The sequence below is a fragment of the Cyanistes caeruleus genome, chromosome 1 (genome assembly GCF_971803275.1).
Source record: "Cyanistes caeruleus chromosome 1, bCyaCae1.hap1.1, whole genome shotgun sequence".
Taxonomy (NCBI): Eukaryota; Metazoa; Chordata; class Aves; order Passeriformes; family Paridae; genus Cyanistes; species Cyanistes caeruleus.
This window is the reverse complement of record NC_141701.1, coordinates 37186718-37209098: the sequence shown is the minus strand read 5'-3', so window position 1 is coordinate 37209098 and position 22381 is coordinate 37186718. Positions and strand designations below refer to the sequence as shown.

Genomic DNA, 22381 nt, shown 5'->3' with positions numbered 1-22381 from the left:
ACACTTTTATTCTCCTTCAAATGTCTTGAAACAAACTTTAACAACTTTTTCCTCAAAGAACAAAATTTCAGTGTGGCTGAATAGTTTTATTAAGTTAATCATTCTACTAACAACTATTTTGAAATGTCTGAAACATTAATTGTTTTTATTTTGCAGTGACTTGCTGAAGACTAAATATTTTCGTTATTTCCACTTTATACAAGCTTTAGAATAATTTTACCGTTGATATATCAAGAATCTCTGTTTATTTTGCTACTGTTCTGACTGAAAAAAGCTTTGTTCTTTATGGTTTTACTGCACAGTGTTTCAGATATTCTGACTCTTGTTAACAGGTTAATCTTGTGCTTAATATTTTCTCCCTCTGTTGCCTTGTGCTCCAAAAGAGCAAAGTTTTAGAAATTAAAGTTGCAGATCTACAATTTTTATTTCTATTTATCTCTCTCAGCATTCTCCGTCGGAACCCTTTTTAGAGAAACCAGTGCCGGATATGACTCAGGTTAGTGGACCGAATACCCAGCTAGTGAAAAGCGATGATTATCTGCCGTCAATTGAGCCGCAGCCACAGCAAAAGAAAAAGAAAAAGAAAAACAATCACATTGCTGCAGAAGGTCCCAGTAAAGGTTTTGGTAAGGAAGACTTTCCTGGGGGACTTGACAGCCAGAATCTAAGCAGAAACTCAGTGGATTGCTCCCAAGAAGATAAGAAGAAAAAGAAAAAGCCCAAGGCAAAAAAAGAACCGAAGGATCCTAAAGAACCCAAGGAAAAGAAGGAACCCAAGACCCCCAAAGTCCCTAAGACCCCTAAAGAGCCAAAGGAAAAGAAAGCAAAAAATACTACGCCAAAACCCAAGACCAGCAAAAAGGCTAGGTAAGTCAGGAAACTTGTATATGCAATGAGAGAAAAACAGTGTGTTTGTGGGATTTCTAGAGCATCTGTGCTAAATGGCGTGGGTGGAGAGGAAATCTTGTTTTGTCGTTTGCCTTCTACCATCTACAACATCATGTTTTTGAGAAGCTTGGGCACATTTCTCTTGTTTGACTTTCCTGTTTATGGCTTCACAGTTATTTTAAGCAAGCTGGAAAGGCAGAAGGTTAGTTTTTCCTTTCAAGGCAGAAAAGTCTCTGGATGTGTTAGATTTCAAAAACAAACTCTTTCTCCTCTAGTGTTCATCTGTCCCTGTGTGTGGTTTTTGTGTTGAGAAATTAAACTGCTTCAACATTAATGTATGGTTTCAGAGATGAAGGCTCAGATTAAAATGGTTTGATAATGTTTTTCCCTAAATAAAGAGTTAGGTACTTCACATTGTTGTATGTTGTACAACCCTTACAGACACTGTTTTATACTAACACAGCTCATGGTCTCTAAGCTCTGCTGTTAAAAGGACATTTTTTATATGGCTATTGATATGTCCTTACCATAGGGATGATATTCATTTTCCTGTTCCACATAAAGACAATTTTCCTATCAGAAAATCTTTGGGGATAGACCAGATGGTTCAACCATGTTTCTTAACTGGGTTTCTTAACTTGCCATTCAGCATCGTGTACCTTTATCAGGATAGGCTTAGAACATTACAGAGTAGTATGAGAAAGAATAAACCATCATTACACATGAGTAAATATGTCATAGGTAATAACACAGATTCTTTCCTTGTCCCTCAAGTCCCTAAACACCGTGGTTATAAATGCCTACTTGGAAGAAAACTGAGACCACAAAGACATAAAAGCTCAATATTTTTTTTTATTTCATTTGTACCTAGAATTTCTTACAACTGTTCTGAATTTGTTCCAAACATCTGAATCTGTTTTTCAAGATGTGGCCAGAGTTATAAAATATAACTTCCAGATGGAAGCACAGCCAGACTTGGTTAATCCAAATCAGTTTGCAAAATCCATTTGTATTAGGGTTTAAAAATTGCATTTAATGAATCATCTTTGCATATATTCTACAAGACTTACTATTTATTGGTTAGGTTTGATACAGCTCTATAACTAATGAGGATGGACAGTAAAATGTTACTTGTTGCTCTAGCAAGACAGAAAAGTTTCTATACTAGCAGAGATGATGTTTCCTGAAGAATTTATAAGCACTGGCTTATAAAATCAAGTGTTGTTGTGTACAGATTATATTAACTGATCAGTAAATTACATTTGATTAACCTATCCCTATTGCACCATTTACTTTGGCTGTGTACCAGACTGTCCTAAGGATTTGGTTTACATACACAGTAGCAATTCACAGCTTAGAAAATCTCTAAAACTATATATCAGCCAGTATGTCTTTTTGAAATGAAAGTACTGCATCAGCTAAAATAGCCTTTTCATAGGATCACAAAATGGTTGAGATTGAAAGTGGGATTGAGGATTGAAAGGGACCCCTGGAGATCATGTAGTTCAAACCCCTTGCTAAAGCAGACTCACCTATAGCCGATTACATGGGGTCCATCCATACAGGTTTTTAATATCTCCAGGGAAGGAGACTTCACAGCCTCTGTGGGTAGCTTGTTCCAGTGCTCTGTCACCCTGAATGTAGTTTTTCTTTTTAGACAGATGGAACTTCCTGTGTTTCAGTTTGTACCCACTGTCCCATGTCCTGCCACCTCTGAGCACCTCTGTGGGCACCTCTGAGCAGTGTCTGGCCCCATTGTCTCCACACCCATCCTTAAGATACTTGTATGTGTTGATAGGATCTCTTCCTAGTCATCTCCAGGCTAAACAGGCACAGCTTGCTCAGCCTTTTCTCTAGAGGTGCTCCAGTTCCCTGGACTCACAGGTTTAAAGACTGACCAGGCTACATGATAAATATTATTGAGCATTTCCCAGATTTTTGCTGTCAAAAAGTAAAAAACCTTTTACTGAAGGACTTTTCAATTGACAACATTGAAGCTGTATTTGATAAGCCATGTTTAGAAGGAGTCTGCCTCAAAAACACCCATGGCTGATGGTCTGGACATCAAAGCTCAGAACTGGTCTGTCCTGTCCACTCAATCCTAATACCTCTATGAGCATCTTCTCTGAATCTTGGGACATACAGTGCAGATTAAAGGAGCAGTGTTTCTTCTGAAGGAGCAAAACACTGCTTTCTTAATTGTGTTTGGAGGAGAGTCATTATCTTCTTTCTCATGAAATGATTCTTGTCCCTGTCTGGCTTGGTGACTTATTCTAGTAAGTACAAAGCCCTGTTGTTTTACCTGTGAGAGAAACATGTTTGGAGCAACAGGAAGAGTGCATTCTGTGTTTCTTATGCTTACTCAGGGGTGTGGAGAAAGTCCTATTTTTGCCATATTGGGCTTGTGTCTCATTACCAAATGCTGTCTTGAAAACAAGGTTGTTCTCATTTTGTGGTCTTGTCAGCTTCAGTATCAAGCTTCTTTGAAGAACCCAGGGACTGTGTGGGGATTTATGCTGCCAAAGAATTTTAAATTGGTGAAAGAAATTTGCTTACTTTGGCAATATCATAGACTGGGGAACCTGTCCAGTGACAGATCACTGAATCAAGTTTTTAAATAAATCAACAGTCCAAATGTTTAATCATATAAGCCACAGTATTTCAGCAGCACTAACTCCGGAAAGGAAATATTACAGTAGCTGAGATGAGTGAGATTAATGCAAGTTAATACAGATTATGGATGATTATGTAGAAGTAAAATATTTTGATAAAGTTAGTATCTGGCATGTCTTTACTGCTGCTGCTTATATTGCTCAATATTTTGCTTCTAAGCACTGAAAGGAGTAGTGTTGTTTAGAAATCTGAAAATACTGCATGTAACTAATGGTCCTCATTCCTGAGTAAGGTGATCAGCTTCAACAGAAGAGTTCTGCATATAAACTTAATATAAAATTAACTTAAATAAAGTTAGTTATTTACTGAAGAGCAATATTTTTAATAGAGCACAATGGGTACTTAATAGTTAAGTTTGACTCAGGCTGTATTAGAGCATACACATGGATGAAAAAAATCTGATTTTCATTATCTTAACCATTTTGAAATTTAATCTAGCTCATAACCCTGTTATTTTAGTTCCAATTTCAACTAAAAGTATAATCCTTTTATGTAACAAATAAAAACAAAACCCCAGAAACTTTATCTGTTATCTTTGGTGCAAGTTGCAGCAAAACGAGCAGCCTGCCTCGCTGAAATGCATGTGAGGGACAAGTCAGATTGGAAATGGAAGAACCTGATTAGTTTAAGGTGGTTTGAATTGTGTCATGTGATCTCAAAAAGAAAGATAATGCCCAAATAGGCTGCTAGTATGTTACACTGCATAGCAAAAGGAAGATCACACATATTAATACTGTACTAATACACTTTAAATGGATATTAGCCCAATCCTACCAATACTGAAAGACATATATAGTGGTGGCTAAAAATAATAACATTGGTAAAACAAATCTCTCGTAGACCAAGATAGTCAAGTTTGAAAGCAAAATGTAGGTTAACCTAGGATCACAAGTGATGAGTTTTCATTAAATTGGGTGGGTGCTGAGTATTATGTGGGCTCTAAACATTATGAAGCCAGCTTCAGGCACAGGCAAGCAGGCAGATTTTTCCAAAAGTAGAGGGACAGGGAAAGGCAAGTAATCCTACTGAATTGCAAAGTCATGGCTCAGATGTCTGCTCCTCCTGTGCCTGTCCCTGGAGGAGATGAGGACCACCTGTTTGAGAAGATCACGCTGCAGCACAGCTGATATCTCTCCTGCCACTTCCTATGAAACCCTAGGGAGTGGCCACCGATTATGGTGGCAGGAGCAGTAACTATTTGCAAGGGCCAAATGGCAGCTATTTGCAGGAGCTCTTGCCTCATCCCGTCTCCTCAAAGCAGTGTGCTGTGCTTCACAGGGCCGCTCAGATCTGCTTCCTCCCCTCCTTGTGGCAGGGAAAACTTCATCTTCCCCACACGCTGCGCAGCAGCCTGGGCCACAGCGTAGGGCAAGTGGGTTGTTGCTTACAAGGGGAGTGCTAAACATGAACATAATTCATGAACATGAACAAGTTTTTAGAGGGAGGTGGAGAAGGGTGTTTTTGGCGCAAGGTTTGGCTGTTTGTTGTATCGGAAAGGAGATGGCTCCTGGCCACGGAAGTGGGAAGAGGCTGCTGCGTGGGGGAGCAGTGCAGACAGCAGGACACAGCACCCTGGGGAGCTGGAGGACAGGAAGAGAGGTCCTGAGGCAGTGGTGGTAGTTTCCACTCCCAAGGTCAGATCATCCTGAGCAAGGCAGGAAAGGGCTGCCTTTGGGAGAGAACAGGAAATCGTGTGAGATTTCTATGCATGTGTCAGCTGAGGCTGTTCCTGTTCACACCTGTCCTCATCTCCCTTTTGAACCAGCCCAGCTGCCTGATATTTACCTTTGCTTGTGCTGCAGGGCAGGCAGGCCTTGTAGGCCTCACTATTACCAAAGCTTTTTAGTAATTTGGCTGACTTTTCAGCTGGAATAAACCTTGTCTATTGTTTTTCCTACTTTTGTGATATGTAAAAACTGATTTTAAAAAAAATTTTGATTGCACTAGGGGCTTTTAAAAATAATTGTTTTCCTTGGGTAAGGCAGTTAAGCATAAGTCTCACATTTCTGATATTTTGAGAAGGTTAGATTGTTTTTCAATGTCTTTTATGCTTCACAGTGAATTTGTAAAGTTTGTCTAAACTAGGTCCAATTGTGAATCTGTTACAGGACAATGTTTCCAAATGGTAAAATAAAAATCAGTAATGCATCTGACTTACTTTAGATCGTAGAATTATAGAAAAAAATATCGAAGTAATGATAATTGTTGTAAATTATAGTAATAAACAGATCTATCAGTTACACAGATCAGGTGAAGTAGTTACACAGGGTAAACATAAGAGCTAATTCTCCTCTTAATCTTGCAAAGCATGTTATGATTTTTGGGTCATTTTTGAGTCAGATGGTTTACCCCTGTAAGTTTCTGGAGCTTCATCTAGCTCTCCTGGGGGCTGCTGAGCTGACAGAAATCTCTTTGTTGGAGTTTGGATATCTTTCTTAAATTGTAAATCAAGCTCTCTTTTCAGTTGTCCTACTTACTGTTTTCCTATTCAACCTCTTTTTCTTCATGTTATTTGCTTGTTTGACCGTCTGCAGGTTATCTTCTTACTGATCCCCTTTGGTCAGTATGGTATGCAGACCTCAAGGGTAAGAGGATGAAACCAGAAAGTGATATTGGACAGCGAGATTGTAAAACATCTAGTCTGAAATGTCTGTATTTATATCACTTGAATTGAGGGACAAATTTAACTGATAGTTTTTAAATACTTCATAGTTTTGTGTGTGGCAAAGACTGCTCCAGTTTGTCCTAGATTTATAGTTCTTTTTTTGGGATTGGACACTAACCTTGTCACTACTGGGCTTTGGCTAAATTTTGCATTCATGCATGTGTAAAAACAAATATGAGAGATAGTTATCTAAACATGTATTTTACTGTTTACCTTCCTTGTTGCCAGACTTGAAAAGTACTAATCGTGTGCACCCAGTGCTGAGCACTGACAGGGAGACCTAATGGCAGAGTCTCTGAGAACAATCTCTAAGTACCTGCCTGTTCTTCATGTGGAAGGGTAATTCTGTTCCAGGCTAATGCTGTTCCTGGATGGCCTGAGTGTGATCTGCTGGAAAGTGCAAAGGCTGAGTCAAAAGTGGGTACATTTAATTGTCAGGAGCAAATCACACTGGCTCTGTGGGAAGATGAAGAACATTTGCTGACAATGTAAGGAAGCTGATGTTTTCACTGGCCAGATGAAGCTCCTGCGGGTGTGATGCACTGGGAAGCAGTGTGTCCCTGTGTTTAGAAGGGTGGTGCTGTTCTTCTACTTCACCTTTTTTTTTTTTTTCTCCCTTTCTTTCACAGAAGTTGTAGCTGTGCATTTAAAAAGACTAATTCTGTTGCTGAATTTAGAACTTAAAATTCTCACTGGAGCTGCACACGGGCTTTGTTCTCCCCAGCTTGGTGGCTCTTTCACGTGTGTGTCTATAACTGGTCTGGAAAGGGAAGCGGTTTGAAACTTCGTCCCAATCGCTTAGACCGCGGCTCCGTTGCCGAGAGTGCCTGTGTACACCGAGGCGCACGGCTCGGGGGTAGATACAGGTCATGAAGCAGTCATGGCTCGGAGAGAGGAAGGTCTCTCGGAGGCCAGAAGGGAACCCGTGTCGGGGCGGACCTGCCCGCAGCGCCGGGCCCTTTGTCTGCGCCCGGCCGGCCGGGAGCGCAGCGCGGTCGGTGGGTCGGCGGGCCCTCGTTAGCGCTGCCCGGCCTTTCAGCAGGCTGGTGTTTTATCCCGCCTAGCCCACGCTATTCTTCCCGGCTTTAAGCCTGTTATTCACAGGCGGCCGTGCACCGGGGGCACGGCACGACGGCTGAGCTTTAATTGCGCGCCCCGCTCCGATTTTCGGGGGTCGGGGGGAAAAGCGCCGCGCTGTCAGCGCGCTTCCCCTGGCGGCGATGTTCACCTTCCATTTAAACAAGTTGGGGCAAGGCGTAGAGCGGGGTTTTTTGTTTGTTTTGTTTTGTTTCTGTTTGGTGTTTGGTTTTCGGGCGGTGTTTTTGGAAGCGGTTGGGCGGTGATTTGCTGAAAGCCGGTGTGCTGTGTGTGCGGCGGGGGTTCCCGTGCCGCGGCCGCGCAGGTGCCGGGAGCGGGCGGGCGCTGATTGAGGGAAGCAGATGGCAGCGCTCGGTGGCCGCCGGCCAGCGGAGCAGGTGCTGGTCACGTGGCCGCGGGTTGCCGGGGCGACGCCAGCGCTCTCGGCGTGCGGATGAAAAGGCGAAGGGGGCCCCGCTTCAGCTGCGGCTTTTTGTGCCATTGGTGGCAGCCAGAGCGGAAACAAGCGCCGGCGGGGAGGGAGGGGAGCCCGCCGGGCACGGAGCGAGGGAGGGAGGGACGCGCGCTGCCCGGCCCCGCCGCCTCTCGGGGCTCGCCCTCTGCCCGCGCTCCTCCCGCCGTGCCAAACTCTGCCCCCGCTGTGCCCGCGCTCTTTCCGCCGTGTCCAGCTCTCTCCCCCACCCGCCCCCTTCCATTTTCATTTATTTTTTTAAAATTCTCACAGTTTAAGGTGGGCTTTTTTCGAGCTGCGTCGAGTCCCATTACTTTCACAGGATTGTTAGGGTTGGAAGGCATCTCTGGAGATCATCTCATCCAAGCCCCCTGCCAAGGCAGGGTCACTTAGAGCAGGTGACACAGGAAAGTGTCCAGGTGGGTTTTGAATGTCTCCAGAGAGGACTCCCTCCCTGGGCAGTTCCAGTGCTCTGTCACCCTCAGTGTAAGGAAGTTCTTCCTGATGCTGAGGCAGAACTTCTGTTTTTGTTTCTGGCCATTGCTCCTTGTCCTGTCACTGGCACAACTGAAGAGAGCCTGACACCATCCTCTTGATACCTACTATTGAGATACTTATGTGCATTAATGAATCGCGGAATTGTTAGGAATGGAAGCGACCTCTGTAGATCATCTCAGTCTTTAAAGAGGCTCAGCTCCCACAGTCTCTCCTTGTAAGAGAGATGCTCCAGACCCCTATTCATCATTGTGCCCCTCTTCATTATCCTGTCTACTAGTTCCTTGTCTTTGTTTCACTGAGGAGTCCAGAACTGGACAGAGTATTCCAGATATGGCCTCACTAGGGCTGAGTAGAGAAAATTTTGCAATACAAATCCATGTTCAAAACTCACAATCTTTTCATGTGTAAATGGTTCTTTTTTGTGTTTTTAAACTTGGAAATCGGTGTTAGTTTTAAGCATAGGCTACAAGGAGAAAATAACGCTGTAGCTGAGTTGTCACGGTCCTGAAGAGACACGTGACTGTACTGGAAAATTTTAAATTACAGCTCCAAAACACACTGTTGGTGGGCTGATGTGCTGATCAAAATGAACAAACTTAAAGCTGATGTTTAAATGAGAAATTACAAATGTGAGGATGACGAACTAAAAACAAACCACGGGCAGTTTCCCAGGTATGAAATTAAAGTGATGAGAATGTAGAAGCCACATAAAGGCACTTATATAGCGCTTGCTGATCTGTGCTTGCCATGTGTCAGGTACCAGCACACAGCTCTGCTCTGCAGTCAGCCGTCTCGACTTCCCTTAGCAAACTCCTCACATTGGGAATGGGCCGCTGGGAGCTGACCACAATAAACTAATAAAATCCTGCCTCAGACTCAAAGGCTAAATGTATAAAAGTAGTATTTTAAAGGCTTTAAAATACTAACTTTACGATTTTTGTTGCCTTTTAAAAATTTCACCCCTCCCATGCTACAGATCATTTCAGTTTCTGATTTGGTGATGGTGTATTTAAAGTTGTATTTTGATATATATGTCTTCACCCATTTCCAAGCCTCTGAGTGCAGCTGGAGACTTGCAGTCCCAGCTCTTCAGATGATGAATGTTTTCATGGGAGAGGAAAGGAAGGAACAACCCTCAAAACATTATTGTCAGTGGATATAGCTTTCTGGTGTTGTGTAGATGCTGAGATACCGGCTGGGTGTTTTTTCCCCCCTTTACAAGCTGCAGTTGCATGCATTGAAGCTGTATGGTTGCCCTCAGTGCTGACACCAAAGTGCGTTTCCTGCTTGGAAACAGCAAGGATTGTAAAAGAAGATGAATTCAGTCCTTTGTTTTGGTAACACTTACTCTGTTTCTGCTTACCTGGGTTGCACGGTTAATGTAAGACAAGCACGTGTGTAATTCCTGTTTGTCTTCTTGTGTCAGGTTGTCCAAACACCACTTTCAGAAAGTGCAGGTTCTAAAGAGAGCAGCTCTTCCTTTCCCATCTCATTTTTAGTTTCTTGTTAAGTACACATTGAGTGTCGCTGTCTAAGGTCTTGAAGGAAGGAAGCGAGGTGTCTGTTGTTAAGGCGTGTGTAGTGGTGGCCCATGCATCATTGATTTTGCAGTTACCTTGAAATACTTAAGAAAGGCAGTTGAAAATAATGAAGTCACTCAAAGCAAACATCTCACAGATCAGCTCTTTTTTTTAAGCACCTCTTGCTTATATTTTTCTACAAATACTGATTAAAAGTACCTCTGTTTCAGTAGCAAGAAGCAAGATTCAGAAGCGAGTGCTGCAAAGAAAAAGGTTAACAAGGGAAAGGAAGGTTCTGAAAACTCAGATTTGGAAAAAACTCCACCACCATCGCCTCATCCTGAAGATGAAGATGATCCAGGGGTTCAGGTAATGCTATTGTTGAAGTTCATTATGGGCTTTGATGATTTAGAAGCATAAAACAATAGTTCTCATCGTCTTTGTTACAGAGATACAGGTATTTGGATAATTTCTATGTTGTTTACAAAGAAGGTGAGAAATGAAAAGCACCATGGTGAATATTTTACAAAAACAAGTATTTTTCATCATAATTTTGCTTTACAGTCTTGTTACTTGCAGATATGTGTACTGTGCTGCTGAGTTTTCACACGTTGTCTTTGATTAATGTTGCAGTTATGATGCTGAATATTCTGTCCTGTAGACTTAATGCACTATTACGAGGTCTTGCTTATAAGCTTGGTATTTATTCTTGCATTGGCTTTGCAAACCTTCTGAAATCAAGAATGAGGTGTGACAAAGCAGAGTGTTGGGAACATGCATGTCATGCACTTCTGGCTACCTTGCTTTAGTCAATGAAGGGCTTTTTTTGCAGGACTACCAGTCATGGGCTCTAATCACATTGATTAATTTCTCTTGACCATTGCACACCTATCACCTTCTGTCCAAACTTTGTTTCACATAAAGCCAGTCTGGAATATAGAGTAGCATATAAGAGCAAGTTTTTTATGCTCTGTCATTTGATGTGTCGAAGTGGTCAGCTCCTGGCTTGCTTCTGCTGGCAGTGTTTAGAGTGGGCACTAAAAATAAGAATCTGCTCATGAAGAGGTGGGGACAAATTGTGGTGGGTAAAGTATGAGACTCCTGTGTAGTCATACCAGTATACATGAAATCCACTGCATTTGTCCATTGCACATTAGGCTGTGGATGGGTTGCTTCTGGTTATGAGAGACGTTCAGACCAGTGATCAGTTGGGAATGGTCAAGATAGACTGGTGAAGATTTTGGTAAACAGTTGTCCTACAAAAGCATGGTTTATGCCCTCCCTCACACTATTTTCAAGAAGAATATAGTAAATAACAAAATGTGAGTGATCTAGCATATTCTAGTTAAAAACAAAAAAAAGCAGCAGAAGTATGTGCTCTTCCTGACTCCTTCAGACTGTGTTTTCTGAATTCGAGAAGTTGAGTTAAACCATGAAAACGTTAAAATGTTTGAAGAATTAAGTTTTCTATGCTGTGCTTCAAATCTCTGCCAGCCTGATTAATGGCACTGGCAAAAGATGAAGAAACTTCAGGGCTTCAGATGGGTTTTATGGGTTAATTTGTAGCTGATTATATTCCATTTGCAATTTAAAATTTCTGTATGATTTGCTTGTTTTCAGTCTTGTGGAACAAAAAACTTTGTCAAAAATCAATTGGGTGATAAACATTAAGTTTGATAGTTTTGGGGTTTTTTTGTTAATAGAAGTGCTAGGGCACTTGCATCACTTTTTAATTAAATGTAACAAAGTCTTTCAGGAAACATTTTGTTTTCTTAGTACTTTCTCATACTGTACAAGCTATACTGCACTTGCACTTCTTTGCATGAACTTAGGAAAGGGTTCCAATCATGTTTACTAGGACAGCTACAGTTAATAAACTTTTTAAGCATTTCTCAACTGAGATTGATGTTACTCAGTTGACTAAAACACGGTTGCATTCTTAGTGTTAAATCCTGAGCCTTCTGTACAGATATTATGTAGTAATGCTCTGTGATGCATTGCTTTCTTTCAAGAGGCAAAATACTCGCCTTTGTTTGTTACCATGCAGATTTTTATATTCCATTATCAAACATATTACTCACCTTCACACCTGTAGATCAGCTAATGAGTTAAAGATAATCTGATGCAGGTAAATACATGTGTGTTTTGTCAACAGTGCATAACAAACAGTTGCAAAACCACATATGAATTTAAGAGGAAACAGGAAGTTCATCAAGTCAAAAGAAACATCAAATAAAGGCTACCATTATGTCTTAGGTATTTTTTCTGTTAGGGAAATGGAAGAAGAGATTTTTGGCACCAAAAGTAATGGTAAGACTTACCTACAGTATTAGAAGAAAATTGGTATTTTCCCATCAGTGATCATGAAAATCAAGATGCAAATTTGTCAAGTGTTACATATTTTGAAGTATAAAAATACTGTTTTGTGGAAAACCCCCATAAGCTACTGTGTTTAAGGTAGAAGTCACATCACCGTTGTTTAAAAGGGTGATGTAAGCTTAACCTTTGCTCAAAATTCTTATTTTCGGTTAAATAAGTAATTTCTGATTTTGTAAAGTGCATCAGGTATTTATGCTTTAAAAGGTATGATTAGCTGTCTAAAAGTAATTATTTGACTTTGTCTGTGTATATTGAGAGACTCAGGAGTATAAGTCTGTTAAACTATGTAAGTATTTGCATGTATCAGTGAAAATGTGTGGTAGCTGAGAGTTGTATAAATAAATAGTGTAAAATATATACATAAGTAGTGTATCAAATCATTAAGATTTTTTTTTAACAGTTGATATGCCACATAATTTGAATATATACATTACTCCATTAAGATATTTGATGCTCAGTTGACAGTTTCCTTCAACAGCATATGCTTATAGCTTTTCAAGTGCATGTGTGTATAAATATATATATAACCTGATGCAGACTATCTGGGAGATTGAATTTTATTGTTGTAAAAAACAATACCCAGCACTGAGCATCAAGTTGCAAATTCTGTCAAATGCATGCTTCTGCATTTTACAAGTTATTTTGTGCATTTTTGCTGAAACTTTCTCTTATCCTGGTGGTGAGGGTATGGGAGCACAGAGATCATGTTTTCAATTTGGGGTGGTTCAAGTTTTCCATTCTCCTCTCTTAGTTTGGGGTCTTTTCCCATGCTGTGCTGCAGGATGCCTTTCTGAACAGTGCTGGGTCAGTGAAGTGAGGAAATCGTATTTCATTGTGTTTCCCCTACAAGATAATCCCAGTACAACTGGGCGGATGGGGAGAGGAAGAAAGTGTGTTGTCACTGCTTAGCAACACACTGGGCCATGCTGTGGAAAGGTGGTGTTTGGCTCCTGCACTGGCCATCTGTCAAAGTTTGTTGCAGATGTGAATGGAGAGGTGTAGCTTCTTTGATTTTAATTGCTTTCTGAGATAGGCTTTTCATTTTTAAAAAAATGAAAAAATGCCCCCTCCTTTCCAACTTGGAACAAGCATGAAGTTGATTTTTGTTTATGGTTGCTTGTTCGTTTCATTTTAGGTTTTTGTTGGTTTTTGCTTACAAAATTTAAGGACGGCTAACAGGCAGGAATTCAGGATAGTAGTGTCCTGAGTCCACTATTTCTACCAGGATGTAGTAGAAATTATAGCATTTACTGCACACTAATCTATTTGATACACACAGAGATGTTTTCTTGGTTTTTCTGATTCTTATCAGTTTTGTTTCTCATGAAAAATATGAATGCTTTCCATTCAGAAACGACGCTCCAGCAGGCAGGTGAAGAGGAAGCGTTATACCGAAGACCTGGAGTTCAAGATTTCAGATGAGGAGGCTGATGATGCTGATGCTGCTGGAAGAGACTCTCCTTCAAATACTTCTCAGTCAGAGCAACAGGTCAGATATTAACAGACTGGAAAGGTGGTTGTAACTGCAGCATTCAGAGATCAAATATGGGCCCTTTTCCTGAATGATATTCATACATGATTGATAAAAGTGTGCCAGAAGGCATTAGTTTTTACATTCTTAAAGAATATATCAACTCATGGCTTTGTTTGGAAGCTGATGATACACATCTTGAAAGTTCAAGCTGAGTTCTTTGAAATTAGTGGTCCCTAGGTAAAGGAAACCTAAACTGTACTGCTAGCAATCTAGGATGTACTTCTGTGAATTCAGTGGTCTGGCTTCTGTGACTTTAATAAACCACTCAAGCTTGTCTCCTGCTGCTAGGCACCATAAGAACTCCTTTATGAAATTACTGCCTTGTAGTACCCAGCAGGGTACACTTTATTCTCTGTGCAATGTAAATGATGGATAAAATAGTTTGAATAAGATGAGGAGTAATACTGTAGGAATGAGTGTTGTAACAATCTCATTGTTTTGTAGTGCTTTTTCAAAGAACTACTTCATTTAACTGATGACCTATTGGATAATATATACATGTTCTTTGGTATTTCATTTGGCAATTTGTTAAGCCTTGTGAAATATTGTATGTGATCTCCATTGTTAATTGTGTCTTATCAGAAGGAGAATTGGGATGGTTTGCCTCCCGTTGTAATAATGAATTAATGTAATAGAGAATTGCAGACAGTTTTGAGAGCAATCGCGTGGACACCTGCACAGCCAACAAGAGCTTCTGAACATCATCTGCTGTTTAGACTGTATGGTGCTGAAAGAATGTATTATTTTAGGACAGGGGAACTACTGATGTTGTTACATCTGTTTATCTGTGCATGTCAAGCTTTTTAACAGAGAGAGCCAGAGTTGCACTAGGTCTTAGAAGTGGGCTCAAACAAGTACCCTTCGATCCTTTATTATGGTATTAAATCTCTTTGAATCCTCAAAGTTCTCATGCTAGGGGGAGAATGTCCTCTTGGAATTAAGTTTCTGTTACAGAAAAAATTATTTTAAAGTTTTTCTAATAAAGGAAGTATGTAACAAAGATGCACTCCTATAACTCTTCTATGCTATTTATGATGTAGGAATCTGCTGATGCTGAAGGTCCCATTGTGGAGAAAATCATGAGTAGCCGTTTAGTCAAGAAAAAGGTAAAACAAATCCCCTTCCTCCCCCATATTTTTAAATAAACTAAGCATATTTCTGCTGAAGCCCTTACTGATTTCTTAAAATATCTTGGATATTCAATTAAAAAACTGTTCCATTGAATAAAGAGGTTCTCTATAAGTGTATTCAGATGCTTTGCAACATTTTTTTCTGATATACACAAAACAGATTGTTTAATCTTTTACTCGTTTCTTGCTTTTTTGGATGAAAAAATTGATTTTTGCAAATTTACATGCCTGGATGAAATCTGTGGCACTCTTCACTTCAGAGTGATATTCCATAGGAGTTTGAGGAATGAGAGAACTTTTCTGTACCCCAAATTTCTGCCTTTTCTGAAGAAAAACCCTTGCAAATAATTTTTGCATCTTTTAATGGCAGTTGTGCTTAGCAGCTGAAACAAAATTACATGTGACCAAGTATGATGAGTACATAGGTGATGAATATCTTCCTTGTCACTTTGCTAAGATGATGAAAGAAACACTCAAGTGTGGTTCTCTTATAATTCTGCCCTGGTTCCTAGTTAAGTTCTTATTTTGCTTACAGATTTTTCTAATGTGCTTCACAACTTGATTGGCCTTTGCACTTCCAAAGTATTAGAACTCTGAGAAGGAAGTAGAAAAGAACTTATTCCATAAAGGGCATGAGTATATTTATAGACTCCTGTGGAGCTAATTCTCTGACTCGTACTACAGTTGGGCAGTAAACTGTCTAACTTAGACAGATACAGCATCTTGTTGATCTTTGTTAATCAGCAATTCATCTTTGCCTCAGTGTTAATTTTCAAATTGGAGAAAGGAAATTTGCCTTTATTCATGGATTTTTTTTATTTTTTGTTTTTTTCAGTGTCGTGGTGATTTGGGGTTTGGTTTTGGGTTTTGATTTTCTTGGGCAGGCTGGGGTGTGTGTGTTCAATTTTATTACTGCTGTCCTAACATCATTAACAGTTTTGTAAACCTATGTTCATTTAATGTCATGAGCACCTGTGATTCAATCTGACCTATTTATGCATCTTGCATAGCATAAGTTTCTAAGGCTTTTTGGAGATTTTTTTCCTGTTGGTTTGTTGGTTTTTTTTAATCTAGAGCTGTATTTTGTGTTTCAAATCATAGGCTTATTTTTCAGCTAAACTTGAGGTAATAAAAAGTGAGTATTTACTTGTCTTGATGGTCTACGAGGCAGGAGAGGAGAATGTGGTCCTTTAATAAATGTCTTTACATGGGAAGCTGTTTTTCACCAATTATTCTTCCCTTCTTCCTCTCCTCTGCAAACAAAGGTGTGATTACTCATGGGGAGTGTGTATTTTGCTGCAGTTTGTGGGAAGTGGTTGGTCTGCTGCCTACATGTCTTTGATTGCAAGCTCTGCTGGAGGCAAGCTCTATTTTGAGCTTTTTCTTTAATGTTTTTTATGGATTGTATTTGCAGGTTTGAGGGGTGTCTCTTCTTTCACTGCTCTTCTCCCCAACCCTCTTCTCCAAATTATAAAAAAAAAAAGGATTTCAGGATGTTAATATTTAATATCTGAAGTATCCAACTGTGCTTTTATTAAAGGTCTTTTACACTCTTACTAACGTCATCAAAACCCTGGTTGTTAGATTACTAATCAAAGTAAAATTGCTGCGATCAGGACCAGTGCATAAAATAAACATGAGGAGAGGCTTCACTAGGAAACCTGTCAATGGATTAGGTTGTAACAAAGATGTTGCATTCAAGTAAAGGACATTAGATAATGAATATGCTTTTGGAGCAGTATTCTTATCATAAAATCATGCTGTTTTTCCAAGAAATAGCCTTAGTCTAGTTCTGGAGTTACCAGGTAGGATGCAGCACTGTACCTGCAGCCATTTTTGAAACATACAGAGTAAAAGGTAGAACTGAGTTCCTGTTTGAAGTAAAAAAGACTGTGTTTTTCACAGTTGCTCTTAATATGGAATGTTGAATTCCCTTGAATACTCTTTTCTTGTTGCAGAAAGCACTAAGTAAGTGTATCAGTCTCTTTCCAAACCTGATGAGTCTGGGTGTTGAGATTTTTCATTCAGTCTCCTTTGAAGTCCTGCTTCTTAACTTTGAAGAGGAATAGCTAGAACTGATTATGCTATCCAGCAGAACTACCACATATTGTGGAAGGACAGGGAATTTGTAGAACCTTGTACCTGCATGTTACACATGTGAATGTCTCTTTCTGCCTACTATTACATGTGAAAATTAGAACTAATTGAAATATGTACAATACCTACATCTCTTCTGCAAACTGTTCAGTTTACAATTTAGTGCTGTGTATCAGTTGAGGTGGTTGGGTGTTATGTGTTGCTTTGCATCTGTTATTAATGTGTTCTGTGTCCTATTTTTCTGGTAGTTGATAGTTGTGCTGGTTTGGGGTTTTTTAATGGTTTGTTTTTTATTAGTTTTTCTTTTTGTTGGTTGGTTGATTTTTTGTCTTTTTTTCCCCAAGCTTTTGTCTCTACATCTGTGTGGCTTACACAACTAACTTTTGCATTAGCAGTGTTACTGTATCACCTCTGTGGCAATGGTCGTGCAAGATTACGTGCTTTTAAGTATTTGCTTGAATGAAGAGGTCATTTATTTCTTCAATTATATGCAGAGACTGTGAATCAGATCCTGGTCACACCTGGAAATGATAATTGAAAGTGTTCTGCATTGCCCAAGTCTGCCATGTGTTATTTTAGGATGTATGTGTAGTCTGTTTGGGGAGAATTTTGCATAAATGTTCTATCTCATCTGTTTACCTGGTTAATGTAAATGTACAGGTATTGATGAGTGCACAGTGACATCAGAGGCATAAGTGGTTGTCTCATACACCCTAAAGTGATGTATTGTTAACCTCTGCTTGAATGCTGATAGTTTTAATTTGATTAAATTTTTGGGGGAAGGCGTAAGTGCTGAATGGCAGACTTAAGATTTTAAAAATATTTTTCTGAAGTACTTTTTGCTTAGGTGAATCTTTGATGCACTCTCATAGAGCATTTAACATAGACAAGTTATTACCTATTAGACAATACAAAAGTGTGTTTTACTCAGGAGAGTTACAGAATTTATCAAGATCTTCATTGTAAATTATTGTTATTAAGTTGGCAGCTGACAGAAAATATGTTTGACTGAAATGCTGCTGAGGGAAGTGAAGTTGGTTAATATGAAACCTCTATGTAAAGGTGTTTAATGATGTTGTCATTGTAATACTGATGAATCTCAAAGGATTCTGCTTTAACACTAATCAAAGAGACTTGGCTGTAATACATTTTAGATAATAAAAGAAGTTAATGTCTTAAAATTAGAGTTGACTTCTTAAAGACTAATTTTGCCTCAGGGCAGTGAATAAGTTCAGATAATGTGATCTCCAGCTTCTTTTTTCAGTGCAATTTTGATCTCTAAATATTAATATCATGTTGAGAAACACTTCTAAATTTTTTGTTTAAAAAAAAAAATCTTTATGGTCTTCAGATTCCTTCCTTTGACAGTCTCTTGTAAGTGTCAGAGAAATGTGTGTGTTTAGAGAATGTTTTGGAGATCTTCTTCAATGGAAGGTTCAAAAAGATCAAGAAGCAGCACCAGTGATCTTCCATTTCTTTAGGGAGAAATAGGTAGAAAGTGGTGTTGCTTCTCTCTAGGAAGGAATACAAACAGACTGTACTAGAATGACATAAATGCTAAACTGAAACTCCCTTGCTAGTCAGGATGTAAAGGAGTACTCTGTGAATCAAGGACTGGGAATGCATGAACTTCACTGTGCTAGAACACAGTTTAATGCAGCTACTACTGTTGTTCTTTAATTGCACTGTTGTGGAAGTAAAATCTAGCCAGCAACTAAAGATGACTATTCAAGTTTCAGAGTAGTGCCTCTTGTGTGTGTTTGTGCATATATATCTCTTTTAAAAATACAAAAAATGTTGATTTATACAGCAGTCAACAATTTTGCCTGCTTAATGCTGCATATACCGTATTTATTACAGATGATGTTGTCCCTGATGAAATGTATGAACCAGAAAATGCTGCTCTATTTAAAATTTTCCTAAAGTTCATTAGTAAAAACAAACCGTTAATGTTGTGACATAAACCGAATTCTAAATGTGTGCCTGGTGCACTGTCCTTAGTTTGTCCTATGGCTGGGTTAAGGAGTAATTCAACAAAGTATTACGTGCCATATGTTATGCAATACTTTGGCACCAGGGATGAGTTAAGGGTAGCTCAACCCTTAGCACTGAATGCCCTTGGTTTTGCTGGTTTATGTCACAACTTTAACCTTGCTTTAAATGTAGTTTTTGGGTGTTAATTTAATTTGGCTGCTCTGTATGTGAGACATCTTGCCTGAGTGAATTTAATTGCACCATTGAGTAAAACTAAAGCCATGAACACTGATGCACTACAATTCTAGCAGAGGTATAAGGTTCAGTTTTATATGGCTTCTTGTTTGGAGTTATTAACTATATGGAGGAATAAACCCCCTTTAAAACTCTTTTTTAAAACATTACAAAACCCACAATGTAAAGTTGCCATGAGCCAGCCAAAAATAATACATATGGCATTCAGGAGTGCAGTTGCTAATTGGCTGCTGCCTGAGAAAATGGTACACTTGGCTTCTACTTAACACTGTGGGTTTGGCAGAAAGCCAGATTTGGGGTGAGGTTGTGAATGAAGCTGCATGTGGTTAGGGAGGAGTTCAAATGATTCATGTCTTGGAAGTTGTAGTAAGCAGTGCAGTATGTACTTGGGTAAGCAGCTGGAGGAAACTCCTCACCCATGTCCTCCCCCACAAACCTTTTCCTACACCTCCACTTTTGCCTCTGTGTGGGGACTGTAATCCATGTCACAGATAGTTTTTAAATTGTTTACTAAATTGGGCTGTTTAGAGATTTAATTCGTGTTTCAACATTTCTTTTCTTTTAGACGGAGAATGGAGAGGAAGTCGAAGTAGAGGAATTCTATGTAAAGTACAAAAACTTGTAAGTAAAGTTACAGGTTCAATTTCTATCTGTAAGTTCACATAACTTCCAAATAGCTTTCAAAACAGGTATTGTAATTGATACAAATTACCAAACTTAAAACATATCTAATGAAAAAACAGTGACAAATAAACATGGGAATACCTTGCATTGGTGGTACAGTGTTTGACAATGTTGTCTTAGTTTGTGTTCTCTCCAAAATTAAATCCATAGGTAAAATTGCTCTGCTATTAAATACTTTAAGGCTCGTTATGCATGCAGGCTCATGAGCATACACCTGTGCTGTCTAGGTCTAACTATAGAGTAAGTGTGTGCAAACTACAAAATAACCCTTGTTGTTGTTACAAAAACAAGATTTATGTTGAACAAAATGTCTAAGATAACAAACAAACGAGATGGCTTTCAATGTTCCAGAAGATCGTTACCCCTCCATGAGAGGAATGTAATGAGCAGCATGTTGTTTCACTTCTGGACTCTGAAACCGCAATGCAATCAGTATTTAAAATAAAACACTTCATAGCTAGATAAGCTAACTTTTTTACCAAGTTTTCTGCCTGTTATGGCAGGTAACTACATGTAGTTGAGTTTACTTTAAATATTCTCTAATTTTTGTATCCTTTGCACTATATTGTTTATTCTATAATGTTTAATTACTTAATTATGCTTTGTTTTTCTATTACATAGACATAATTTTTGTGTTAACTCTTGTGTCTTAGCACTAGAACTTTTGACAATCTAAATTTATGGAGTGGGACAAGTCACTCTGGCAGAGATACTTTTCCTTCTTCTATGTTGTTACTGTGGAACTGCATTTACAAGGGAGTTTTCTTGTTTTCTTTTCTCTCTATCACTCTTAAAAGACAGGAAATTTTGAGTTACAGTGCTGTTCTCCCAAAAAGAATTATATAGGAGGGTAGTACTTAAAATATTTGCATCTTTTCATTAACTTATAAAAATCCTACTCTTTGCTGGAATATGATGCTAAATAGTGAGTTTATCATAAGTGTCTTGTATAGTAATTATGTTTTAAGTATGCCCAATAAAAATCATCCTAGCTTTGTGCCAAACTAAGTATAGAGGGTATGTATTAAAATTTTGAGTGGGAGTTGTTTCTATTTCCTGACAAGTTTTTCTGTTAGTAAGTATAATCACTTTACGTAAAGATGGTTGGTTAATAACCTGTATGGTAAAGAAGATGGTGTCAAGTTTCCCAAGAGCAACATTTCCTTGTGCTGGAAAGATCTAGTTATACTAGTGGAACACATAAGGAATGCAATGGAAGCAAAGTTCTGAATAAGATTTTTCTGTTTCACCTTCTAGTTCTTACCTTCACTGTCAGTGGGCATCTGTGGAAGAGCTGGACAAAGACAAGAGAATTCAGCAGAAGATTAAGCGGTTTAAGGCAAAACAAGGCCAGAATAAATTCCTTTCTGAAGTACGAGCTTTTTTGTTTGTTTCTTTTGGGTGTTTAAGGAATATTCTTAGGAATTCTTGTTCTGTATAAAAGCAGAACATTTTGAATTACTGTGTGATATATCAGTAGCACTTAATCTGGTATGAAGCATAAAGCATTCTGGATGCAAGTCTTGCAGGTTTATGAAAGTCAAGTGATCTATCCTGACTATACTTTTTCCTGTAGTTTTGGTTGGTCTTTTTCCTTGGAATGAGTAGCTAGTTATTAGCCTTATAAGCCTGACTGAATCAGTACCATGTCTTTTTTTCTCAGGAGCTGATTATGCTAGAAGAAATGCATGCCATTTTTCTATGTTACGGACTGCTGCTCACTAGGGATTCTAAGCTTTTTATCATCAATTTAATTTCACTTAGAGCCATAAGCAGTAATGTGGCAATCCTGTCAATGAAAGACCAGATCTGGTGATTTGTCTCTGAAAGATTACCTTTTAGAAAAATGCTGTCTTTTTTAAAAAAAAAATGGTGTCATGAGCTACTGTATTTATTTGTCTATATTTATTTTTACTATATCATTCAAGCTGAAATAAAACCCTGTTGCAATTTGAAAACTACCATCTGTTATAAGTGAAGATACCTGGAATTGTTTCCATTTTCTTTTTTTATCTGTTTCCAAGTGGATCATAAGTTATTGTAAATACTTGGCATTCGTCATTGTTGTAGAAAAAGCTTTCAAAATACAGTCTTTAGTCCTTTTGGCTGTCCCTTCTGTTGGAGAGGATCTTAAAACTATAAAATGAAATGCAATGCTTTAGTATGGAAGAGAATCCTGTAAGTTGTTTAAGGCATAAGAACGAACCTGACAAATTGTGATTTTTGGAGAAACTGTGTATGCATGCATTGTGTTTTCTCTACTTTTGAAATAATAATCTTTAAATCTTGCTTGTAAAGTGGTTGGACAATTCCTGTAGTTAAAATAATCCAAAGGCACTTAGTGTACGAGGCTCTAATTTCTTTATTGCAAGCTGTAGTTTTCAAGAATGCTAAATGCATTGCATGCCATAAGCCTTTTCGATTGCTCATTAGTGAATTGTAATTTCACACTTCATTTAAAATATTCTTAAACATTCTCTCACAGTAAAAGGTTTCACACAGTAATTAAGAGGCCCAGTTAACAAAGTCTGAGAA

At 38.8% G+C, this 22381-nt stretch overlaps 1 protein-coding gene across 6 annotated transcripts in view; it reads left to right on the top strand.

Moving 5' to 3' along the window:
• CHD7 (chromodomain helicase DNA binding protein 7) overlaps positions 1-22381 on the top strand; it is a 131151-nt gene that overhangs the window by 72791 nt on the left and 35979 nt on the right. For 5 of the 6 annotated variants that reach the window (XM_086887141.1, XM_086887136.1, XM_086887117.1 and 2 more), the window contains 6 exons: positions 446-867; positions 10024-10162; positions 13524-13661; positions 14747-14812; positions 19728-19783; positions 21104-21218. In XM_086887141.1, the coding sequence (XP_086743267.1) occupies positions 446-867; positions 10024-10162; positions 13524-13661; positions 14747-14812; positions 19728-19783; positions 21104-21218 (936 nt within the window). The remainder of the gene's footprint in view (positions 1-445; positions 868-10023; positions 10163-13523; positions 13662-14746; positions 14813-19727; positions 19784-21103; positions 21219-22381) is intronic. The other variant, XM_086887132.1, reaches the window with a different exon arrangement.